Source organism: Diadema antillarum, unplaced genomic scaffold (genome assembly GCF_040938485.1).
Source record: "Diadema antillarum isolate AM-2024a unplaced genomic scaffold, OU_Dant_1.0 seq00001379_RagTag, whole genome shotgun sequence".
NCBI lineage: Eukaryota > Metazoa > Echinodermata > Echinoidea > Diadematoida > Diadematidae > Diadema > Diadema antillarum.
In genome coordinates, this window is record NW_027272138.1 from 100,092 (window position 1) to 123,831 (window position 23,740).

At 38.0% G+C, this 23,740-nt stretch overlaps 1 protein-coding gene across 1 annotated transcript; it reads right to left on the minus strand.

Moving 5' to 3' along the window:
• Positions 1-303: 303 nt before the first annotated feature.
• Positions 304-23,563, minus strand: LOC139708868 (uncharacterized). The gene is made up of 12 exons (XM_071620830.1): positions 23,417-23,563; positions 19,721-19,817; positions 19,581-19,607; positions 19,104-19,418; positions 17,595-17,690; positions 13,269-13,399; positions 12,484-12,569; positions 7,038-7,194; positions 6,369-6,470; positions 2,921-3,079; positions 1,714-1,809; positions 304-474 (listed from the first exon to the last, which is right to left on the minus strand). Exons 1-12 carry the CDS (start codon positions 23,561-23,563, stop codon positions 304-306), a joined length of 1,584 nt encoding a protein of 527 aa, XP_071476931.1.
• Between the last annotated feature and the right edge of the window lie 177 nt (positions 23,564-23,740).

Here is a 23,740-nt window from a genome sequence, read left to right on the forward strand (position 1 = left end):
TTGTAATTCTCAAGACTTTGTGAATAACTCGTGCTATTTGTTGTTCGAATTCTTATCTTCTGAGGACGGAATTCAGAGCAATGGAAAATAAGTATAGGGTAACACAACATTATCCTTTATGTGTACGTTCACGTTCACATACGTGAATATATGATATTCGTTGTGTGTGTGTGTGTGTGTGTGTGTGTGTGTGTGTGTGTGTGTGTGTGTGTGTGTGTGTGTGTGTGTTGTGTGTGTCCCAAGATTATCGGCTTACAGGTATGTTACTTGCTTATTTGCATAAGACAAGTGTACATTAATGTATTAACCACGGTTATCCATCTCACTGCTGGATTCAGTGGTGACGGATAGTTCACTCGGGCAGACTTCCCCGACTCGGCGCTCACTTTTCTCTCTTCCTACACCCTTTCGAGGAGTGAGGCGTCCCTTCTCTTTCTGGTACGTCAGGAAAGCTCGCATGCCACGTCGTCCTTGCTGTAGTAGTAATATGAAATACATTTCAGGAACACAAGTCATGTCAACCACCACCTCTTGTTTATGTAGGCCCCTATATATTTCTATTTCTCCCTTCTCCTTTCTAATGCATGTAATATATAAAACTTTATATAATTCTCTCTAATATCCCTCTTTGTCACAGAATACTAGTAGGTTACCAGGTCGATCCGGATGGTGCATTAGTGCTGTATTTATAATTATCTTTCTGATATGTTATTATATTCATAACCCCCCCCCTCTCTCTCTCTCTCTCTCTCTATACATATACTGTATATATATATATATATATATATATATATATATATATAGGTTGTGGCAGATCTGCGGTAGATCTGCGGCAGATCTACGGCAAAGTTCCTACATGTATCTACAGGTTGTAGATCTACCACAACCTCTTCCTGAAATCGTACTTATGAATATTCATCATTAACAGTCTGCCGCAGATCTACCGCAGATCTGCCACAACCTCTAATTAAATATATATATATATATATATATATATATATATATATATACACACAATTGTATACATATAATGTATTGCATATAGTGTATATATAGTCTATAATCACACTAATATAGTATTAACATTGCATTTGAGAGCGGCAAATGTCATATCTGGCCACAAAGCTTATAAATCTCACAAACATTTGTAAAATGTTATCCAGTATATATTGTTCTTTACAATATGCTCGAAGTTTCCGCCAGGATTAACAAACTTTCGAAAAGAAGAAGAAGAAGAGACAACTATTATCATGACTTATTTCAATCCTTGCATTGGAATTGATTTGATTTTAGCGTACTTCTCAATGTACATTGGAAATAAAATTTACTACAGAATCAAGATGACATTTGATGCTTTTGACAGAAAAAATACATAAAATTTGGAAGAAAATACAAATATTTTGATGTTCTTTATGGGTACTTGCATTTTCTCTCCTTAACAAAAGTGATATGCAAACAAAAACACAGACACAAAGATGCACATACAAAACAATAGTGAAAATACATGAGATGAGGCATAAAGTATAATATAAATTATATGCATGTAAATCTAAATGCGCCATATACCAGAACAGTCTTCTCCACGGTATTAAGTATGATATGGTATAAGAGCGATAAGTTATTGCATCCATTAATATGTCATCATACGTGAAGTACCTATGAAAAGTACTGTAATAAAGAAAAAAAAAACCACACACGCTAATCAGAAATTACCTCAATTATGTAGTCTATGTCTTCTTGCTTACTCTCAAAGTCAAGCGACTTGACGTACACCGTGTTGATGAGAACTGTTCGATCACCGTCGTTGCCCTGTAATAGCAATGTAATGATGATGGTGATGATAATAATCATCATCATCATCATCATAAATAATTATAATCATAATTATAATAATTGTATTCCTTTTAGCGGACTGGTGCTATTTACAAGCGAAAACTAGTAAATACGATAACATACAAAACCAAACTAACAAATGACAAAAACAAACAATCGCTTACTCTGTATTTCTGAGATGATAATCATCGTAATACCATCGCAAGCAATAGATTGAAAGCTTTCCATGTAACCTGTTTTGACATTTTTCTTTTCATCGTTGTGAGAAATTACCATTTTCACTTACGTTTTTCTTTGCATGGGTGCGGCACTTTTCATACGTACAAGTTTAAAGGTAATTTCCAACGAGGTGAAATAAAATGTAATCGAGAGAATATTACACAGATAGAATACTACATGGAAGTGAACGAGCTTTTACAAAAACACAATAAGCTGGTATTTTAGTACTTGATTATTGCTTAAGTATATTATGTAATGTAAATTATTGTAGAGTTTCGTAGTTATGATGAATATAAGATTAAGTTTTGGTATGATTGTTATACAATATGTAAGGTGCTTAGAAACTGTGTATTACTAGTTATGCGCGATATAAATGCTAATTATTATTATTGTTATTATTATTATTATTATCATTGTTATAATTATTATTATTATTATTATATTATTATTAACATTATTATTATTATTATATTTAGAAGAGGGATGGTTTAATGTCACCAGTGAGTGAAATATTTTCGGCCAAAGTATTTTTTTTGTATTGTATTATTTCTACATATTTTGGTAAGTCCTCGCGAAGCAAAGTCATATCTTCCAGAAGCTTACATATGAATTAGACTGGGTTTAGAAATAAAAGCAATACTATTTTCTCTCTTCGCGGGAAAGCCAAATTTGAGTCGAAACTCCTATACTTTTTTTCTTTATTTCAAACGGGCTTTTTCATCCTAAATACTGGACGAAGCAATGATGTGAAATACCATTTATTCAAATTCTAATAAACCATAATTCATAGCATCACACATTTAGTGCTATACCGCGTGGACCAATAGGTGCGTCAATACAGTATATCAATGACTGAATAGAGCCTTACCGCCAAGAATGACCGCCTGACACTCTTGAGTAACGTCTGGAAGACCCCGCCAACAAACTGACCAGGTGAGTTGATGTCGTTTCGCCCCGACCCGATGTACTGACTCTGTATTCCAATGCCTGCCTCTTCGGCAAAGGACATCAACTCTTGAAAGTGGATCTGAGGTTAAAGGTCACGGGTATGATTGAGATTCATCTCTGTCGGTCTATGATATAGGTTATAGAAACTTTGTTTCTATTGACATTTTTAAAACACGTACAAAAACAAATCACATCACAGATAGTCATTTACACAAAAGCGTTATGACATAATAATGAATTAGAAATACTATGGTAAGGATAGTTACGAAAAAAATATATTAATAAGTGTACTTACAATAAATAGATAAATGAATAAATAAAATAGAGCTAGATAAATAGGTGAATACGAAACGTGGACCTGTGCTCTATACAAATAGCCACACGTATTATCATCATCATTATCATACAAAATTAATGCAGTTACGTGTAGATACGTTCCGAAAACAAAAAAATTTCAGAATCTTTCAGATTGTCAACTAGCATGATTATAATGTTAATATCACTATCTTGTTATCATTAATTGTTAAATGATAATAACCTTGGGATAAAAACATTCTCTTTGTAAAGTATGAATACATTGAGAACTAGAAATGTCGCTATGGCGACTGATGCCTCCGCCATAATGCATTATTCTCCCAATAGGTGTATAGTACAATGTCTTCACAATGTGTGATGACAGTTTCACATAACTGGCAGAAATATCTTGAATGTTCACTTTCCACGAACTGGGTTTGCTATAATTGTCTATTAAAGAGTGCAGGTATATACGCATATTTGGGGAAATGAAAATTTTTACTTGACTTCTGACCGATCTTATTATAAGTTTATGCATTGAGTATAATTTTCAAGGTATGAAGAAAGAGTGTAATTACAGAACAAAATATATCTTTTTTTTCATTTAAACCTGACCTTTGACCCTTAACGTTTGACCTTTGACCTTCTGGCTAGAAATTTCCAAGAGAATCTCCATTAAGTAGTACATGTACATATATTAAATTTTAAAACTAATAATGCAATCATTGCATATACTAGTATATGAGGAAAATAGTAACATTTTGAGGAGTTAACCTTGACCTTTGACCCCTGACTATTGACCCATGACCCCTAAATTCCCTAGATAATCCCTGCCAGTCAGTACATGCATATGTACCAAGTTCCATGAAGATACATTGAACAATTTGCGAGAAAAGTGATATTGCATCATTTTCACCTACCTTTGACCTTTTGATCTTTGACCTTATGACATGAAACTCTCTCTGGATAATTTTTACACAGTAGTACAATTTTGTACATGTCTACACAAAGTTTCAAATAAATAACTGCGGGCATTGCACAGTCATGGGGGAAATAACAACATTTTTAGCATTTGACCTTGACCTTTTGACCTTTGACCTCTTGCCAATGTCACTAAAATCTACTCAAATAATTGTCCCATCATACATCATCCTTGGACCAAGTTTGGTGAAAGCTGCTTCATCCAGTTTTGAGTTATCACGTAAACAGATCAATTTTAGGATTTGACCTTGATCTTTGACCTTTGACCTCTGTCCGATTTCACAGAAAAACTAATCAAGTAATTGTACTGTCATAAATCATCCTCCAAGAAAGTTTGGTGAAATTTGCTCCATCCAGTCTTGAGTTATCGCGTAAACGGATACAATTTCATGATTTGACCTTGACCTTTGACCTTTGACCTTTAGCCGATTTCACCCAAAATCTAATCAAATCATTGCCCCATCATACTTCATACTTTGGACCAAGTTTGGTAAAATTCCAGTAAATATTACTCAAGTTATCGCGTAAACGAAAGCGGACGGACGTACGTACGGACGTACGGACGGACGGACAATCCGAAAACATAATGCCTTAGGCACCACTTCGTGGCGGAGGCATAACAAAAACACCAGGTGGGAAAAATTCATACACCAAAACAATTTTTTTTTTAAATTGAAACTTGATGTATCAAAGAGAATATGCCGCCAACAACATCAAACATTTGCTTCAATAAGATGTCGGCCTTTTGCATTTTAAATACAACTTGATAACCACATAAGCATTTTTACCTATGCTGTTGCATAAAACAATACATGTATGATTACATTCCACAGTTCAGTGTTTATGAAATCAGTCATTATGAAATCATGAGAATATAACGAGGTTATTTAATTGGTTGATAATGCAGCAAATCAAATCAAAACCAGAAGAGCTGAGCTCAAGTTTATCAGCCAATCCTATTCGTACATGTCTCCAGCCAGGGGGAAGGACTGTGGAGAGTATGCCAACCAGCTTGAAGTTTCCCAACTTTGATTTTGTAAGAAAATGTACAATGTATTTACACTGCATCACTCCCAAGACTCAATAACATACCTGTGAATACACTCAGCAAAAAAAGAAAGTAAACACTTTTTCAAGTTTATCTTTCTCATAGACTATCTGGCTAAAGATGGTATTTTATATACCATGTTAAAGGTAATTTAATTAGCTATCAACCTTGTAGGTCAATGAAAATGTTAACTTTACGCATGAGTGAACACATTCGTTTTTCTCTTCCAAGGCACAAAAGTAAAAATTGCAAAATGGACAAGTTTTTATTCAAGCGTATTTGCTCTTCCATATGATAATGAGAACAAAAGACAAATTTAACACAAAAGAAATGCAAATTAATTAGCAAAAATCAACCTATGATCTCAATAATGTCTCTGTAACCCTCAAAAGATAAAGAAAGGCAAAAATGATGGAGGAAACTGAAGAATCTTCTGTCAAATCCGCAGTCAAAAGACTTATGGTAACAAAAAAAGTTAAATTTGAAACGTTATTTCAAATCAAGAAAATTTGAAATGATATTTGGATCTTGAATTTGTCTCGTGCATTCCTAAATTCCTTAATTAAAAAGTAAAACGAAGAAATTCTGTCCATTTTATCACCTTTACGGCTTACTCCCTATGTCAATTAAAGTTTGAATTGATGGAAAATGCTTATGTTCCACCTTCAGTTTCCCCACTATGTTTTTGTTTTGAATATAAAGGGAAACAAGAGAACGGAAACTAATTTCTGCTGTTTCCTTCATGTCTCTCATTGCTTTAAAGTGGTCTTTGGTTATCACTGCTATCTTGGAGGGCATTTGCAAATGATTTCAATATGTCCAATTCTGCAATTTTTACTTTTCTGCCTTGGAGGACAAAAACAAATGTGTTCACTCATGCGTAAAATTTCTCTTTGTATAAACCTACCAGGCTGATAGCCAATTAAATAATCTTTGATGTGGTATATGACACATTGATTTTTATCTAAATCTTCTATGCAAAATATTAACTGGAAAAAGAGTTTATTTTCTTTTTTTCCTGAGTGTATATACGTGCTATACTCACACTGCCGTCATCATTGATGTCGAGACGTTTAAAGATCTCATCGATGGTGGCGCCCTCGCCGAACAAGAGTTTGGCGTCCTCTGTGGAAAACTTGTCCCCAGACTGATGGCAAATTGAGAAGTGGCTCATTTTTCGAAGTACATGGTTTTCAAACCTATCCAATCTTTCGAACAGTCTGCCTGTATCTATTGCAGCTAAAACAACGTATAAGGACACTCTTAAAGACGTCCAAGCAGACACACATGTAATCTCTTTCCCGTTGTATTTTTTTCTGCCTTTGATATTGCTCTAGACAAATTTGAATCGTTCCATTCTGATTAATTCCAATCTAATCCCTATTACTTCCATATTTTCTTCTTTTCGTGTCACTTCAGAAATATCAGGAGCTCTTGCAGAGCACTACATAATTTCATTGTTTCTAGCGTTTTCATTTTATAGATTTATAATATTGTATAATTACATGTACTTTGAAAAAGCCTCATCTTGCAATTCAAACCATAGAGCTGTATCATACGTAAATGCAGCTCTATGTTTCAAACACATCTCCACGACAGAATGAATAACAATGGACTGCTACTTCCATATCTGATATAGGCATGTGTGATTTTCACTCGAATAATGATTGGTCCTATGTTTTGTTTGGGTTATTTTTTTTTTTTACTTATATACCTTCTCAATAGCATTTTGCAATTCGTCGAGGCTGATTTTTTGATTCTCGTCGACGTCGTTTTCCCTGAGGACTTGCAGGAAACGATTCATAGCCGTCGTCATCCTGTGGTGATTACGTAACGACTGCTTCCGACTGGCCTCGAGCTCGACATAGGCCCTGGAAGGGGGGGGGGCGCAGTTGAATTTGACGTTATGAGATCTCTCTTCAGTAGCTTAGTTTGGCTAAAATTGCAGTTTGGTTCACAATTTCTCTTGATTTTACAGCATTTCACATAATAATATACGTAGAAATCTACGTACAAAACAGCATGTTCTAAGAACACTAAATATTCACACAATCGATGTACACACAAATCACAACATGCAGGTAACTTCATCGTGAGAGAAAGAGCGCATGACGACATCGATGCGCTTCGATTGGAGTCAATCATATAACGGTATAGCTATCTTACGTTAATTCTAATTTTTAATTTATAGTATAGAGGAGTGACCATGCCATTTCACTACTAGGAATGCCAATAAGATCTCATGATGTCACAGATTAAGATATCAATATGAAAACAACAGTATACGAACACACCAAATGGAATCTTTAAAAACAAGTTCAGACATCGCACAGACTGCCTTTCGAGAGGATGATGATCATACCACCCATTTCCATCATTGATCACTGTATTCATTTTAATTTATACATCGTTTGTGTCAAAGAGAGAGGAGGGATCAGAGCGGTAAAAAACAACGCATTCCAATTAGATCATAGAGCTACATAGTAGCTCCATGGTTAAGTAGCTCCATTGTTAGATATAGTAGCTTCATGGTTAGATAATTATAGCTGATATCCATGTGTCACTTCTTCCGGGGTCCGCTGCTCCTGCATGCCGTCCATTAGTGCTAACAAATGGAGATTGACCGGGTGCTCATCACGAGACCGACACCCACGAGTCATACAGCCCATGAGTTCGACACTAGCAAAGCAAACAAAGCCCACGAGACCAACACATTAGACCCATGTTATACTAGTATTCGTGTCACCCCCCCCCCCCCCCCACACACACAAACACGTCACGTATAGGAGTCTGCATGCGCCAAGACTAATACACGCACCACTACACTGCACCCAACTGTTGGGAGAAGCTTCAACACAGGGCCTATGGGACAGTGCCAAAGTGGTGCATGTAGTAGTCTTGGCGCAGACTCCTTTACGACAACAAGGGTTTGTGCCTGCAAACTACACAAACACAGGGGCGGATCCAGGAATTCTGTAAAGGGGGGGGGGGCGTGACTAATATTTCTGGTGCCACTTACACAAAACAATACAAGCTTTAAGAGATACTTTAGACCATGGAGACTGACTTAAAATGTATTCTTAATTCGGCATAAACAAAATGTATTATTTTAAAAAAAACCCTGTGTAATAGAAATTACTGTAATGACACACCAAAAATATAAAACTGTGTTTAAAATACCATAATAGGGGTTAATGGAACCAAAGAAGAAAAATCATTAAAAAAAACCAATACAAACAGTTAAAAAAATACAAAATTGTTAAAACATTCAATAAATAACCATTATACCATAATCAATATTCATTTAAAACGTGTAACTCAATTGACGGCATAATTTTCTAAATCTTTCAAAAGAGGGGCAAGTTTGTAAGAATACTGGTAAGGTGTTGAATATTGCACTTCCCTGGTAAGAAAAGGATGTTCGCATGTATTCTGTCCGTGGTGTAGGCACAAAGAGGGGGCTGTTGACTGCGTATCTTGTGAGGTAGTACACTGGTCTAATGGCAATGAGTGGTTTTAGATAAGCCGGCACTCTGTCATTTAAAATCTTGTAAACCATTATACATTGTTGGTATTTAAGTCTTTGTTCGATTGATTGCCACCGAAGCGTTTTCAACAGAGGAGAAGAAGAGGAAAATTTGTCGGCATTTAAGGCCAGCCGAGCAAACTTATTCTGGCATCTCTGCAATCTTTGCGTACATGTTTTAGTCTTGTTGCCCCAGACCGTAGTTTTGCCCCTTATAGGAGTACTCGAAATAAAGTTAGCAAAGTCGTGACTGTTTTCCTCACTTTTGTCAAGCTCCACAACAGCTGAATAGTGATCTGTGAATATCATGGTATTCGATGCAACCGGGTGCTCTTACATTGTTGTTGTTGGTCGTTGCTCTATCGTGTTGAGCCAGAACAGGCCGAGGACAACGATGGAAATTCAAGTATATTCAGAAAAACGTGAAGAGTACTCTATCATCTAACCTGTAGCCTTGACCTGTCCTTCTTGCTATGGCAGCTGACATGGTAAGGGCAGTTGCAGCTATTGACGAGTGAAGAAGCAATTTTGCGCCTAGCGCAATGCTTATTATTACTTGACGGGGAAGGCTAAACCTTTAAAATCATGGTCTGAAACTTCTAACTATAACTAAGCCACTGGCTTGCTATAATGTAGATCAACTACAAAGTTTAATCTTAGCCCAACATTGATCTCGTGACAAGCCGGTTTTGGCATCTACGTTTTGTGTGTGTGTGTGTGTGTGCGCGCGCGTATATGTGTGTACTTTTTGTGTACTTTTTTTTGAGGGGGAGGGGGTGCCTAGAAGTCAACAGGAGAAAATTGCTCTAGCGAAAATAATTTGGCGCTAAAAATAGTATACCAGTCTTTGTTCATTTTACAGAACGCTTCCTCCATTCTTGACATTTTGAAAAGGCATGGTAGAAGATTATGAGAAATGGAACGAAACAAACCAAAAACTGAAAGAAACAAACAAACAAATCTAAGCAATGAACAGATGTGGGAACTTCACATAAAAATCCTTGAACGGATCTCGATTTGGTGTTCAAGACACCCTACATGTTTGTTTGTTTTGCCACCTTGTGACGAAGCATATTAAAGGAATATAGGGCCTATAATGAATATGACTATTAAAATAATGAATATGACTAATAACATATTCATTGCACATTATTGTGCTTGGACATAGAGCTGCAGATCGGTCCAGGCAGACCATCCAAAGTAGAAGAGAAGCCAAACTGCTGATGAGTGTCTTTCTCTAAAATGAGAAATGCTGAAATTGTTGAGAAGCTTCATTTTGGGAGACAATGTACATAATAACAAATTGTTTCTGGGAGACAATGTACATAATAACAAAGTGTTCCTGGTAGACAATGTACAGAATAAGAAAGTGTCTCAAAGTGCTGATATGACCCTTCTTTGCACGTTACATAAGGTATCCTGAATCCGATGAGAGGGATCACACTTGTTTTAATGGTCAGCTGTAGGCACCTGGAATCGAGACAAGGGAATACCGATAGTAAAGAAAATGTATAACTGGTGGAAGTCTGACACTGGTCAAAACAAGATGAGGAGTGACAGTTTTATCTGCCCCATGAGTACTAGCTTTAAGTTGACAAGGGGGTAATGTGCTGACATTAGTCCCTAGGTGCTGACACTAGTCTTTATTGTGCTGACACTAGTCTTTATTGTGTTGACACTAGTCTTTATTTTGCTGACAGTGCCTTATGGAGTGTCCACCTCATAATTATTCATCAGATGACCAATGGTCATCTATATGACTGGTTAATTGTGTCGGCAAGGGGAGGGACATCTATGTGTCATATTTAATGTTATATTTTAAATGGGTTTCCAAGAGGGGCGGACTCAGTGAAATAATCATATGCATGAAGCTTGAGAGCCTGAAACAAAACCAGGGTGCAAGACCCCAAAATAGTTAGTTACAACTCGACATCTTCAAGTAGCTCATTGAGTGAAGAATCATTTCACTCCAACTGTACACATCATTTTTCGGCTGAATAAAAGTCCAGCGGACACCAAGGTTCACATACGACTTGTGTGGAATGGGGGGCCTGTGGTGTAAATATTGTGTGTGTACTCTTCCAGACGTCTTGTATCTGCATGTATAAACATTGATTTTTTTTTCCTTTATAAAAAGAAGCAAATCTACGAACCAAACAACATACGCACACACACAAAAAAAAAATATAATATACTAATTGCATAAAAGTGCAACTAGTGTTTGTTAAAATTCACTTCCCTATCATTTGTGTTTTGATAAATGCATAAATCAGAAAGAAGACAACTGCGTAGGTTCTACTACGTAGGGGCTTTGTCAACGAAATAAAATGCATTCTTATATTTTATGAATTCATAACGCGTAACTGAAACATAACTCAAAACAGGAATACGCAACTTTACAAAAGTAGCCAACATGTAAAGACGCATTATTCAACACTCGGGTTTGACATGGACATTAAAGGACAAGTCCACCTTCATATGATACATGTGGGTTGAGTGAAGGCAACAATATTAGAAGAACATATCTGTGAAAGTTTGTAGAAAATCGGACAATCTGTTCAAAAGTTATTTACTGTTTAAAGTATCTGTGCAGTTACTGCTGGATGAGAAGACTACTACAGTGTGTGATGTCACATGCGTACAACAATATAAGGAAAATAAAAAGAGAATGTCACAAAACTTTACTTTTTTAATAAAGCGCACATTTCTTCGACTTGTTACTGACGTATGTTTAGGGTAATATTATTCTCCCTGCCTTCTGAAAGAGAGAAGTCGAGTGTTCTTTTGTTATTCGAGAAAAATGGAAATATGTTGAATTTTCTTTATTCTTTCTTTATATCGTTGTACTCATGTGACATCACAATCTATAGTAGTCTTCTCATCCAGCTGTGACTGAGTAGAAACTTCAGAAATTCATAACTTTTGAACGGATTATCCGATTTTCCTCAAACTCTCACTGTTGTGTTCTACTGATATTGCTGCACTCACTCAACCCATATGTCTATGAAGGTGAACTTATCCTTTAAATGACGGTTAAACAATCACTTATATAGTACATAGAATTGCGTGTATAATTTGATATGGGTAGTTCGTGTGAGTGCTGTAAATTAGTAAGAAGACTAATCAAAGAGCAGTAGTGGCTCAGTGGATAAAACCACAGACTTTTAAGTCATGAGGTTCTGGGGTTCGAGTTCGCTGGTAACAGTGGTTGTGCAAGACAAGGTCCATTGAAGGGGACGTCGGTATATATAGTACAGCTGTCTTCCTTTGGTAGCCGAGTAAAATAAAGGTTACAGTTCGTTGATACGAAAATTAAAATGGGGGTTCGCAATTCCGAAGATTCGTGGTACGAGTATACATTGACCTTCTTTTCATTTTCAGATTAATAAACTTGTGAAATATAACGAACCCCAGGAATAACGCCACAATGTTCGGATTAACGAATTCCCTACAATACTGAATTTCCGGACTAACGAGCATCGATAGGTATATAGGGCATGCATGACGTGTGTTTTGGAATAAAGAACTTTAAGTTATTTTCGGATTAGTGAACCTTCGGAATAACGAACACCACCCAAAATAAATCCGAGCACACACACACACAAACTAAAATATGGCGTTATAACTGTTGTACCTTGCGAGTTTTGTATTGGGCAGAGGAGCCGGCGTTGAGATCAGCTCGGGCTTGTTTGGAAGTGTGTGGGATTCATGCTCACTGAACTGAGACAAAAGCAGAAAGAGTATAATGTGTGAAATAGGAAAGGTAAATATTACAAATCATATTTCATCCAGTCCACAGTTTTGATTTTGTTTCTTACACAAACACTCCGCTAACATTGTGATCACATTAATACTATAGCAGGAATGATAGTTTGATAATAATGATGATGACGATGATGATGATAAATATAATACAAACAAGAAGAAGAATAACAATCATACAATGTTACTGATAAGAATGCTAATACTAAGAAATGCGTTAGTTGTGATGATTTATGTCAAAGTCGTAAACAATGTATATTTTTGAGATCTTTAAAATTTTTCAGCATGATTTCAAACAGATCAGTCACATAGACATTAATGAGAAGACGTCAGGTTCGAATTCTTGCTTGATGCAAAATTTTAGACAGGTTTAGCGAAATTATTATACGATAAAACAATAAATTTATTACTTTGTCATATCGCGATGCAGATCACACTTGTGTATGACATAATTCATATGCCTTCAAGAATATGTGATGCAGTGGAATTAGCAGAAGAAGTTAAACAGGAATAATATTAGTAAACGCTCAGAGTGAATTGTCAAGACTTTGTTACTTCCTAATACGTCATGGCCACCTACATTCATGTATGCTGTCACACTCTATTGATTCTCCCTATTTTTTTTTGCACTTTTTTATTTTCACCAATAATTCTTACTGTAATCATCCCAAACGTCTTGTCGTTGAATGTTCCAAAGCGCTCCTCCTTCGTAAGCATTCTGGCAATCTTTTCCAGATCTTGTACTTTCCGCAAAAACGAGTCCTCAGGTTTCATGGACAACCACCATCCTGAAGTATCGAGAGGGTTTCAGTATAAGATTATTGAGACTTTTGCATTATAAATACATACGTTTCAAACAAGGAGAAGACATTTCAGTATGAATACTAACATTTCCGTATAGATGATGATGATAATGAACAACATTTATATAGTGCCATTAATTTGTCTGGAAAGAACATTCAAAGGCGCCTGGCTCCCACGATAAAATCATGTCACACATTATTCACAATGTTGCTGGAAAAGATAGGTCTTTAGTTCAGATTTGAAGGTATGACGGTTGTTACAATCCCAAAGTTGGTTTGCTATATGTGGAGAGAACTCCACAGACGTGAAGCAACTGAAGAGAAGGCGGTATGAATACACATTTTTTTTTCAGCATAAATGAAGATATGCATTTACAGATGGCATCTTACAAATTGTACTTATATAAATTGCGTCAATTCTTAGAATTATTTTTTTCCTTTACTGCAACTACATCTTTCTAAGACAATTAGTATTTGGAAGGGATTTTTAAAGGCAGCCGATCGTCATCCCTAGTGGTACGTAAACTCCGAACGACCGAAGTTTGTGCAAGCAATTGCGCAATGCCAGACTCGGTGCTATATCCATAAACGTGTGGGACAATGCTGCCACTGAGACACGTGTGTGTATGTGCGTGTGTGTGTACGCATCATACACAAACGTGACCGCGAGCTGCGGTGATTGGAGGAGAGAGGCCAGAAGACGCGTGGCTCTTTTGGCCTCTCTTCATGCGCACGCGCACTGAGAATGTGCGTCCATTCGGAAGCTCTCATGGCTCGCTCGGACAGCCCAGTGCCGTATATTAAAGAGTCTGGCCAACTCGGTTTTTGGCTTATGTGTTTTGAAGCCTGTGATTGGTCAAAAGCTGGTCCCGTGATCTACAGGCGCCATGTCGTTACCAAAGTCAATCACGCGGGCGCGAGCAAAGCTCATACGCAGTGCCCATTGTTCATTACGCGCAGCTACGCGCTAATTTTGTTTGCCTTTGGGAAATCCCCAATATCAGTCACGGTGCAGTGGGGATAATGAATTGTCATTGCCGTTGTCTACTTTATTGAAGTAGAAGGTATATAATATATGATTTTAAAGTTATTTTGATATGTTTCTGCGAAAAAACTGAAGATTTGTCATGCCTAAATTCCTGCCCAGCATGTCGTTGCTTGAACCACCTGACTCATGTGTAATGATGCACCGCTTTCCGACAGATCCAAAAACGAAGGAAAAAAAAAAAAAAGATGAGAAATCAGTGTGCGACGGGAAAACTGTATGATATGTTTTCTTTGGATTCCTCACGGTGTCTTTCAGACTATCCAAGTTTTGATTTACAGTTGTATGCCACCGCCATAACGTACGAAGTGTAGCCTGAGGCATCTGTTTTGGTCGTCCGTCCGTCCTTCTGTCTGTCCTTCATTCCGTAATAATTTTTTGGACACCGTTTGTAATGAAACTGTTTGACATAAGATGTATAATTATGTGTGAGTGGACGAAGTTTTGTCTTTAGCTTATAAACTTTTGTGTGAAAGTGAAAGGTCAAAATCATGTACATAATGGTTAAATTCTTAAAACAATATTACTATTTCCCACATATCTACATGCAATTTTTGAAGGTGAGTATACATGTATTTCCAGACAAAACTTACTGCGGCGACTATGATTCTCTTGTGATTTATTTATTTATTTATTCATTTATTGGGGGGGGGGGTAGGGGTGGGGGTCATGGGAGGGGGCCAAAGGTCAAGGATCAATGTCAGGTAAAATGTTCAAATTCTAGTATCTATTGTTAGGATATTATTACCCAGTTCCTCCGTACCTTGGAGATTACCCAATGCAAAAACTTAAAACCAAACACGGTATTCGCATGCCATCATTACTACACAGTTACGCGTATATTTATAGGGAAAGATTGTGGCCATGATGGTCAGAGGTCAAGTGAAAATAGTAAAATGACAAGATTTTCCACATATTTTTAAAATAACCACTCAAGGTATTGCCATGAAGTATAGATAGGTCAACTGACGAGTAAAAAATTCTCAATATCCTTAATACTTGCTCTCTTAAACAATAAAAGTCATCCATTCACACTTAGTTCAAGGAAAGTAAACACTCGACGTATTATATCTTATGACAAACATGCCATTTTTTTTCTGTCAATTATATGAAACTGACGTGTAACATTGTCAAAACGTACTCTACCGTATGTACCAAAAAAAAAAAAAAAGAAATTACAACGGGACTCTCCGCATTGATATCTTTAAAAATAGTCAATCAATCTAAATACAAATTCATGGTATGAAACTATAACTCATTGCCCACATTATTTACAGAAAACCCCATTCGATTTGCTTCAGTGGTCAAAGAAAAATGAGGGGTTTTGTAGAAGATGTCAGAAATCTCTTCCCTCCAAGTTCTGTATATTGTATTCTCACACAAGAGCATCGTAAGAATCAGACTCATGACATGCTTTACAACAATCCACTTTTCTCTGTGACCGCTTTACCAAATTGAGAGCTAAGATATTGTATTTTAAGACTCTGAAGTAGCATTTAAACAGTTTAATCCTATTGGGTGTTATCAATGCGAAAATCTTATTGTAATTTTTTTTTTTTTTTTTGGTGGGGGGGGGGGGGATATACTGTACACCTGCTATGGCTGAGGTATACGCCGGTAGCCATTTGGACAATTTTATTTGTTTTTAAACTATATCTATGTTAAATGATCCTGAACGTGTAGTTTATATTTGGTACGGATGTCACTGAGGATATCCCTAATCATCATATGTTATCCAGGTATTTGTGCTTTCGTTCAATTACAGGTCTTTTTAAAAACTATTTCTAAACAATTTGAGATCATTTTACATACCTTTAAGGTATATGAAATGATCTCAAATAATAAGCACTTGCCGATGACGTTTCATGTTGTACATTGTACATAGGCGTTTTCCTTTTGGATTACCTAGAAGGCCTTCATGTCTGTTTCATACATAACTATATGGTACTAAATAGGATGGTAATTGAGGGTTATTTACGTGCTAAACAGTAATAAGTTAATAACTGTGGAATTCGTCTATTGCCTGTGCACTGCTAGAATTGTAAATTTATTTATCATGTTGTACAATATTCTTGTTCCCTGGACAGCTTGCTAATATATAGCATACAATCTAGTGAAAGTGTATGACACGGCATACTGTGAATTCTTCTTTTACTTTTACAGCAAAAAAAAAAATATTTATATTCAAGAATTATGTCCTTTAGACAGCTTCCCTATACCTGGGTGCTTGTGTCTGCAATGGTCTATTCAAATGTGTAAAATGATTGACGATTGTTGGCTTTGTTCGACATGGATGGAATGAAAGAATGTCCCTCCCCCAACCTACACCCTTTCTCTCTGTGTGTCTCTCCCTCTCTCTCTATAATAAAAAAAAAGTCAAGCAATACAGTGCCTTGCGCCTTTGGGACGCCTGCGCGTAACGCTAACCCCCAAGCGCACACGCTAAAACCTTAAGCGCACTGTACGCTGGGTAACGACATGGCGTCCAATTTATGAGTTGGCCAGACTCTCTTAATATACGGCACTGGGACAGCCATTTTGGGTCGGGAAATTTGTAGCACAGAACTCTTGTAGTCTAGAGTGTTGTTCGCTGACCCATTGAGCCAGCGCTATTCTCATTCGGGGTCACTACATTTGATACAGAAAGGGGAAGGCAGCGTGTTGCGTTCGTCTCCGTGCCGCACAAACCACTCGCCACGATTGTATGCCTTTAAGGCATAATGTTCGACGTTGGGATTTTTTTTTTTTTTTTTGTTTTTGTATTTCCTCAAATTTGTATTTCTTCTGGCCTGAGAACCAAAATACTAAGTTGTCATTTGAAATCGTTCAAAGAGTGATATGAAATCACCAATTGGCCCTAAATAATTATATTCACCGTTTAATTGCCAGTGCACTATCAAACCATCACTTCGCTGGCTTTTGGCAGACAGTATATAATGTTTACATAAATACGTGATAATAAACACTGGTTGAGCCCACTACCTACAATAGGCCTACCCTATGAAACATTTATGGAGCATAATCACACTGATACATAAAAATTGGCACTGATAAGTATTACGTAAACACACACACACACACACACACACACGCACGCACACACACGGCTTCCGTTGTTGAAAGTTGTCATCTTACCATCGAAGCAGTGGACCGGGTAGTTACAGATGACTCCGCCATCAACGTACACGTCTGTCTGTCCGGTAAAAATCCTCTTGTACGGCTGAAATACACCTAATGGTCACGATAAAACAAAGAATAACTTTAGACAAAAGTGTATTGATACTCGCAACAGTCCAAAGAAGATTATTTTCCCTGCATATTTCGTTATATTCTCTATCATATCACTCACTTGCGTAACAAAATTATGGTGATAAACATATAGAATCAAGCACAACTCTATGACAGAATACACTCTCATTGACTAAGGCATACTGGCATCACCATTTACTATGTGGCGGTTTCCATAACTGATTTTGTAAGAGCGTCACTCTCTATAACTTCTTTGTAGTCTTTGATTTTGCAAATGCTCCAAAATTGTTTTCATCTCGAGTTCCTCCCAATTGCCCTCGTCTACATCTGTGTGAATATCTATCAACGTATAAAGAAAACGAACCAATGTTCTACACATATACATGACGATTGTATGTGTGTAGAAAAAGAAACCTGTCATTTTTTTTTAGCTTGCGTATTAACCCATTTTCAGTCGAGGTTTTACTTTAACCGTGATTAAGGTTATTGTGCTATCAAATATTTACCGTCAACTGGTCTCCGCTAGGATTGTTGAGGCTCCGTGGGTTAAGCCCACAGATTGCTCTGTCTAAGTCTTTTGACAGTATAGGTGACAAACACTCAGTCAACGTCTTTTATGTGATTACAGGTTATTGTGATTAAAGGTTATGAACCGTGATTAAAGGTTATTGTGCTATCAAATACCATCAGCTGGTCTCTACGAGGATTGTTGAGGCTCAGTGGGTTAAGCCCACAAATTGCTTTGTCTAAGTGTTTTGACAGCAAGTGACAAACACTCAGTCAAGGTCTTTTATATATAATCCTCATGACTTTGTCCATCGGGAGGACATGTTCTAATTATCATCGTAACAATGGGTATTGTGATCCATGTTGTGTACAGTATTTGTTCAATGGCCACGTGTAAAATAAATGCAAACTCATCATCTGAATTACCAGTGATATGTATACAGGAGTTCTCTCTGTAATGGCGTCCGCGAAGGAAAGAGAGAATGAGGAGACAGAAAGAGGAACTTTTATTATATAAAATAATGGACAGGACAGAGTGGATCGGTGAGAATTGGATGTGCGAGCTTAACTCTGGAACTGTTTAACCCCACTCGCTGCACTCGTGAGTTTTAGACTTTTCCAAATTTAAACAAGAGCATACAATTATTCTCACTGATAAATGAAATAGGCCTGTGCATCATTTGTGTTATAAAGCGGGTCCGTAAATTCATGAAATACAGCCATTTTCCTCATCATGCATCCGGTACATCAACTACACTGTACAAGACTTGAGCCATGCGTTCGGATTTTACCGGACGCATGGCACAGTGTGGATCAGTTAAAATCATTGCATGACAATTGACTAATCAGATTGCAGAGAATCTAAAGCCCATTCAATAGCATGAATACCTGGGATAGCGGTCGACATTCGCACCGCCAGTGCGATGGGCATGTTGGGCGTGGTTTTAACATGACAGTACTCCTCCATCATACTACTGATGTTGGTGACGACCACGCAGAGCTCCCGCCCCGTCTGGTCGTAGAGATCCTTGAAGGTGGCCGTGCCATCGCCCAGTTTTTCCTCCACCATTCGGCACACCATCTCATACAACCGTCTCCCGGGATGCCAGCCGTAAGACCGGACGACATTTGGGATCGCGCTCAGCACGCCGCACGAAGCATCTGATAGAACAATGGCATTATTAGCGTTAAAGTGAGGCCCTACTTTTTGCTGATACCCAGGTGACTTTGATAAGAGATTTAAAAGCAAACAAAATGGCGGAATATCATAATGTATGATAAGAAATGTTTAAGATTTTGAAGTTCAAAATGTTTCCACGGAACAGCAATATTATATAAGCACTTGCACCTACATGCACTTTTCACCATTTATCTTAGAAAGATATGAACTTACTATTTTGTATTTGTCCCCTCTTAGTTAAATTCATGTGGAAGTGATATCAAAATCTCACCCAAGTAATCGCGGCCTTTAGCACTAATCGCCATCTCCTCGGCAATCCTCTTACAGTCGTGACCTACAGCAAGGAATGTGGCCATCATGGACCCCACGCTCGACCCGGCAAAGCGATGGATCTTGTCCGTATAGCCCAGTCGTTCCAGTTCCTGCAAACGCCGACGCAACATTTTCATTAGGCCAAATTTTGTACTTATTACAACCAGATAGATTATAGTCGTGACGGAATAATAGGATAAATTGAAATGGAATGGAATAGAATACAGAATAGAATAGAAAATAGAATACAATACAATATTAGAAAAGACTGGGTAAACCGACGAGTGAAGGAATGTGGCCACCCTGCCTTATACCACAAGTTCACAAGTTCGGAGAGATGCTTGATGACTATGGTCTAATCCAACGAGTAGAGGAGCCTACAAGACAGCAGAACATCCTTGACTTTTACCTTGTCAACAATCCAACTCTTGTTCACAATGTTTTGGTGGTACCTGGAATCTCAGATCACAAATGTCCCCTCCTCACTCTTGACATGAACCCATCTCAGAGAAGGCAGAACCCCCAGGAAAGTTCCAGTCTACAGCAAAGCTGACTGGGAAGCTTTCCAAACCAGCATGGCCAATGTATCGGATGAGATAGCATCGAAGTATGATGACGCTACCACCAGCGAACTGTGGGAGATATTCAAGACTGGACTCCAGGAAGGTATAGAGAGGCACACATTCCCCAGACAATGTTGAAGCACAGGAACTTACTACGGGTATCTGCTAAGATCAGGAACTCATCAAGAGGGGGAGCAGGCTTACTAAGAGATGCAAAATCCTCTCAAAGACCAAGAGACTCATCCCACATGATCTTGAAGAGCAAAATAAATGCCTCAAAAGGAAAATCCAGGCAGAGATGAGAAGAGAATATTGAAAATACCTTGAGTCGATCTTTGAAACAGATGATGAGGAAGGCAATCAGTATGGGGCCATGAAGAGATTCTGGAGCTTCATTAAACCCAAATCGGAGTGACAGTGCATGGAGGAATCTCAGGGCTGAGTTCAAAGGGAAGAAATCTAACAGACCCCACAGAGAAAGCAGATGCTCTCAACCACCGGTTCCAAACAGTGTTCACGAAAGAAAGCTCCATTTCAATGCGATCTGCTCCCCCAAACTCGCCATATGAAACCATACGTGACATCAACATCTCAACGGCAGGTGTCAAGAAGTCACTTGACAATCTCAATCCAAAGAAGGCGCGTGGTCCTGATGGGATTACTCCACTAGTACTGAAGGAGCTGTCTACTACCAATTTAAAGCACCTTGTCTGTGTAAAACCTTCAGGACGTCATACAACTCTGGAGAGATCCCAGATGATTGGAGACATGCAAACATATTGACAGTCTTCAAGAAAGGAGATAGAGCGGACCCAAGCAACTGCAGGCCCATCTCCCTTCCATGCATTTCCTGTAAGCTGATGGAACACATACTAGCAAGCAACATCATGGCACATGAAAACCACCAAGATATCCTGTACCCACTTCAGCACGGCTTCAGACAACATAGATCATGTGCACTCCAGTTGTTGGGATCGGTGAGTGACCTGATGAACAATCTACAAGATGGAAAGCAGACAGATATTCTGGTGCTGGATTTCAGCAACACTTTTGACGTCGGTCACCAACGCCTCCTTCAGAAGCTTGACTATGGAGTTAGAAAGCGCAGCCACAGTTGGATCACCAGCTTCCTGAAGAACCTTAAGCATTAAGTACTACTTGATGGCTGTAGATCATCACATGTTGACGTAGATTTTGGAGTGCCGCAGGGGTCCGTACTCGGTCCGTGTCTCTTCCTGTACTTCATAAATAACCTGCCAGACCAACTTAGATCAATGGTCCGAATGTTTGCTGACAATACCATTGTCAATCTTACCATCCACTCGGATGCTGACACCAAACAGCTACAACAAGATCTTGACATGCCCGGTGAATGGACAGACAAATGGACGATGGAGCTGAACACCAATAAGTGTGAAGTGATATTAATCATTATGAAGAGGAATCATATAGAACATCAGTACAAACTCTCTAACTCAATCCATGATCTCTGTGGAAGTCACAAAGTATCTTCAATCACAATGGTGTCTGACCTAAACTGGAACAAGCACGTTGACAATGTCTGCCAAAAGACTGATAACACCTTGGCCTTCCTGAGAAGAAATCTACACCTCAACTCACCGATACTCATAACCACAGCATACAGAACACTGGTCAGACCCCTAGTGGAGTATGCCTCCTCCGTATGGGATCCATCAACTGTAAGGAATATCTGCAAGATTGAGATGATCCAGGGCATGAAGTCAGGGCACTAGTCGGCATAAACTGGTTAGAAAATAATCTTTTTGATAAGGAAATGACATCCCTGCAATTATTTCGAAGGATTTACTTATCATTTTAGACATCAATACACCGACAATAGAAATATTTCAGCCAGATTTTTCCCGTGTGATAAAACGGTTCATGATTCCGATTACGCGGTGGAAATAATACGTGAAAACTTTGTACGTCTAGATTGGGTTCCCGCTAAAGCGGGTCCCGATTAACGGGGAGCACTGGAATGTTATGATCAAGATAATAGGCCTGTAATCATTGTGACATTATCGACGATGATGAAAGGAAATGATTTTCCCGTAGGCCTATTTGCAGGATGCAATACAGATAACATCTTCAAAGGAGCTTCAGCTCATCCTCAGTTCACTAACAAAATTAGACACCATATAAAACAATTTCAAAACCGTCCTTAGATTTTGTCCTAGATATGGCACACTTTTTTTCAGAATGGCTTCTGTGTTTATAAACACCTATCATGAAACTTGAAAGATAAAATGATTTCCAAGTGTGTGAGCAAATTTGAATAATGTTTCTCTAAAACATGTCCTCCCCCCCCCCCCCCCAAAAAAAAATACGATAAAGACATTATCATGTAAATGCACAAATCCCTTTTGGTAATAGTGGTCTAAAGATCGTTTACATTTAAGTTCTTTCAAAGGTGTGAAATTATCAGGTTTCGTACACTCTGATACATGAGTGCATCGATCATAGGCATGTTCCAAGAACGCATGCTATTTGCAATGTGAAGAGAGTAACATCTTTGAGAAACACCGGTTTACTATCCAAACGCATGTCTGAATTATTCTAAGCAATACATAAATAGCGCAGAACGAATCAGAAAACTTGATCGAGACTGGCAACTTGGTACATAGCTACAACCAAGAGTACACTGCAAAATGTTGAAGTAGACCTACATCTCGTCGCAACATGTGTATCAAGTTTTCAGTTACTATTCAATTCAATTCAATTCATGATTTTAAAAAAAATGCGTTATATATTATGCATGAACACAGATTATTACACACCTACCTTGCACACTGTTTTGTAGCTTTTTGTAGACCCACGTAGTCAATTGTAAACAAACAAAAAACAAACAAACAAACAAACAAACAAAATATCCATGATTACACACAATGGTCATGAAGGCAATTGGCCAATATCAAGTTTGCGGTTCCTTTTTTTGTACAAAATAATTATAAACTATGATAAAGAAATATGTCGGAACCTATAGGCCATAAAAGCAAGCTTGTGTAATCTGAGCCCCAAATATTCGTGGTATAAGGGAAACAAGGAGAGTGAGTAAAAAAAACAACAACTTTAGGCTAGACCGAGTAATATTGAATAATAATATTGATTTAAAAAACTGCACTTACCATGAGAGCCCCGACGTAAGCTGCCCCCTGGGTCCCACCTCCCTCCATCACTATATTCTCGTAGGGAAACTCCAGGTTCGCCAGGTCGTCATCCAAATCGACAGGCGCGGTCGATGACGAGGGGAATTGGTGCGATATGACGGGCATGTCATCGGAATTCCTGTGACATAATTATAACGCGATGCATTCGTATATGAAAATTATGTGTGTAAATTCGGTAGTAGAAAAAGGATTCGTAATAATTATGTGTCAAAATTTCAAGATCCCAAACAGTTTGTAATCCTCCCATCTACAATCTAATAGATTGTAATTGGTTTTACATTG

Excerpts from the sequence above, each read along its gene's own strand:
- LOC139708868 (XM_071620830.1), bottom strand. The coding sequence starts at position 23,563 with ATGCCCGTCATATCGCACCAATTCCCCTCGTCATCGACCGCGCCTGTC. Across the intron at positions 13,400-17,594 it reads CCCGGTCCACTGCTTCGATG|GATGGTGGTTGTCCATGAAA; the intron begins GTAAGATGACAA and ends TCGATACTTCAG. Across the intron at positions 12,570-13,268 it reads AGACGTTTGGGATGATTACA|TTCAGTGAGCATGAATCCCA; the intron begins GTAAGAATTATT and ends CTTTTGTCTCAG.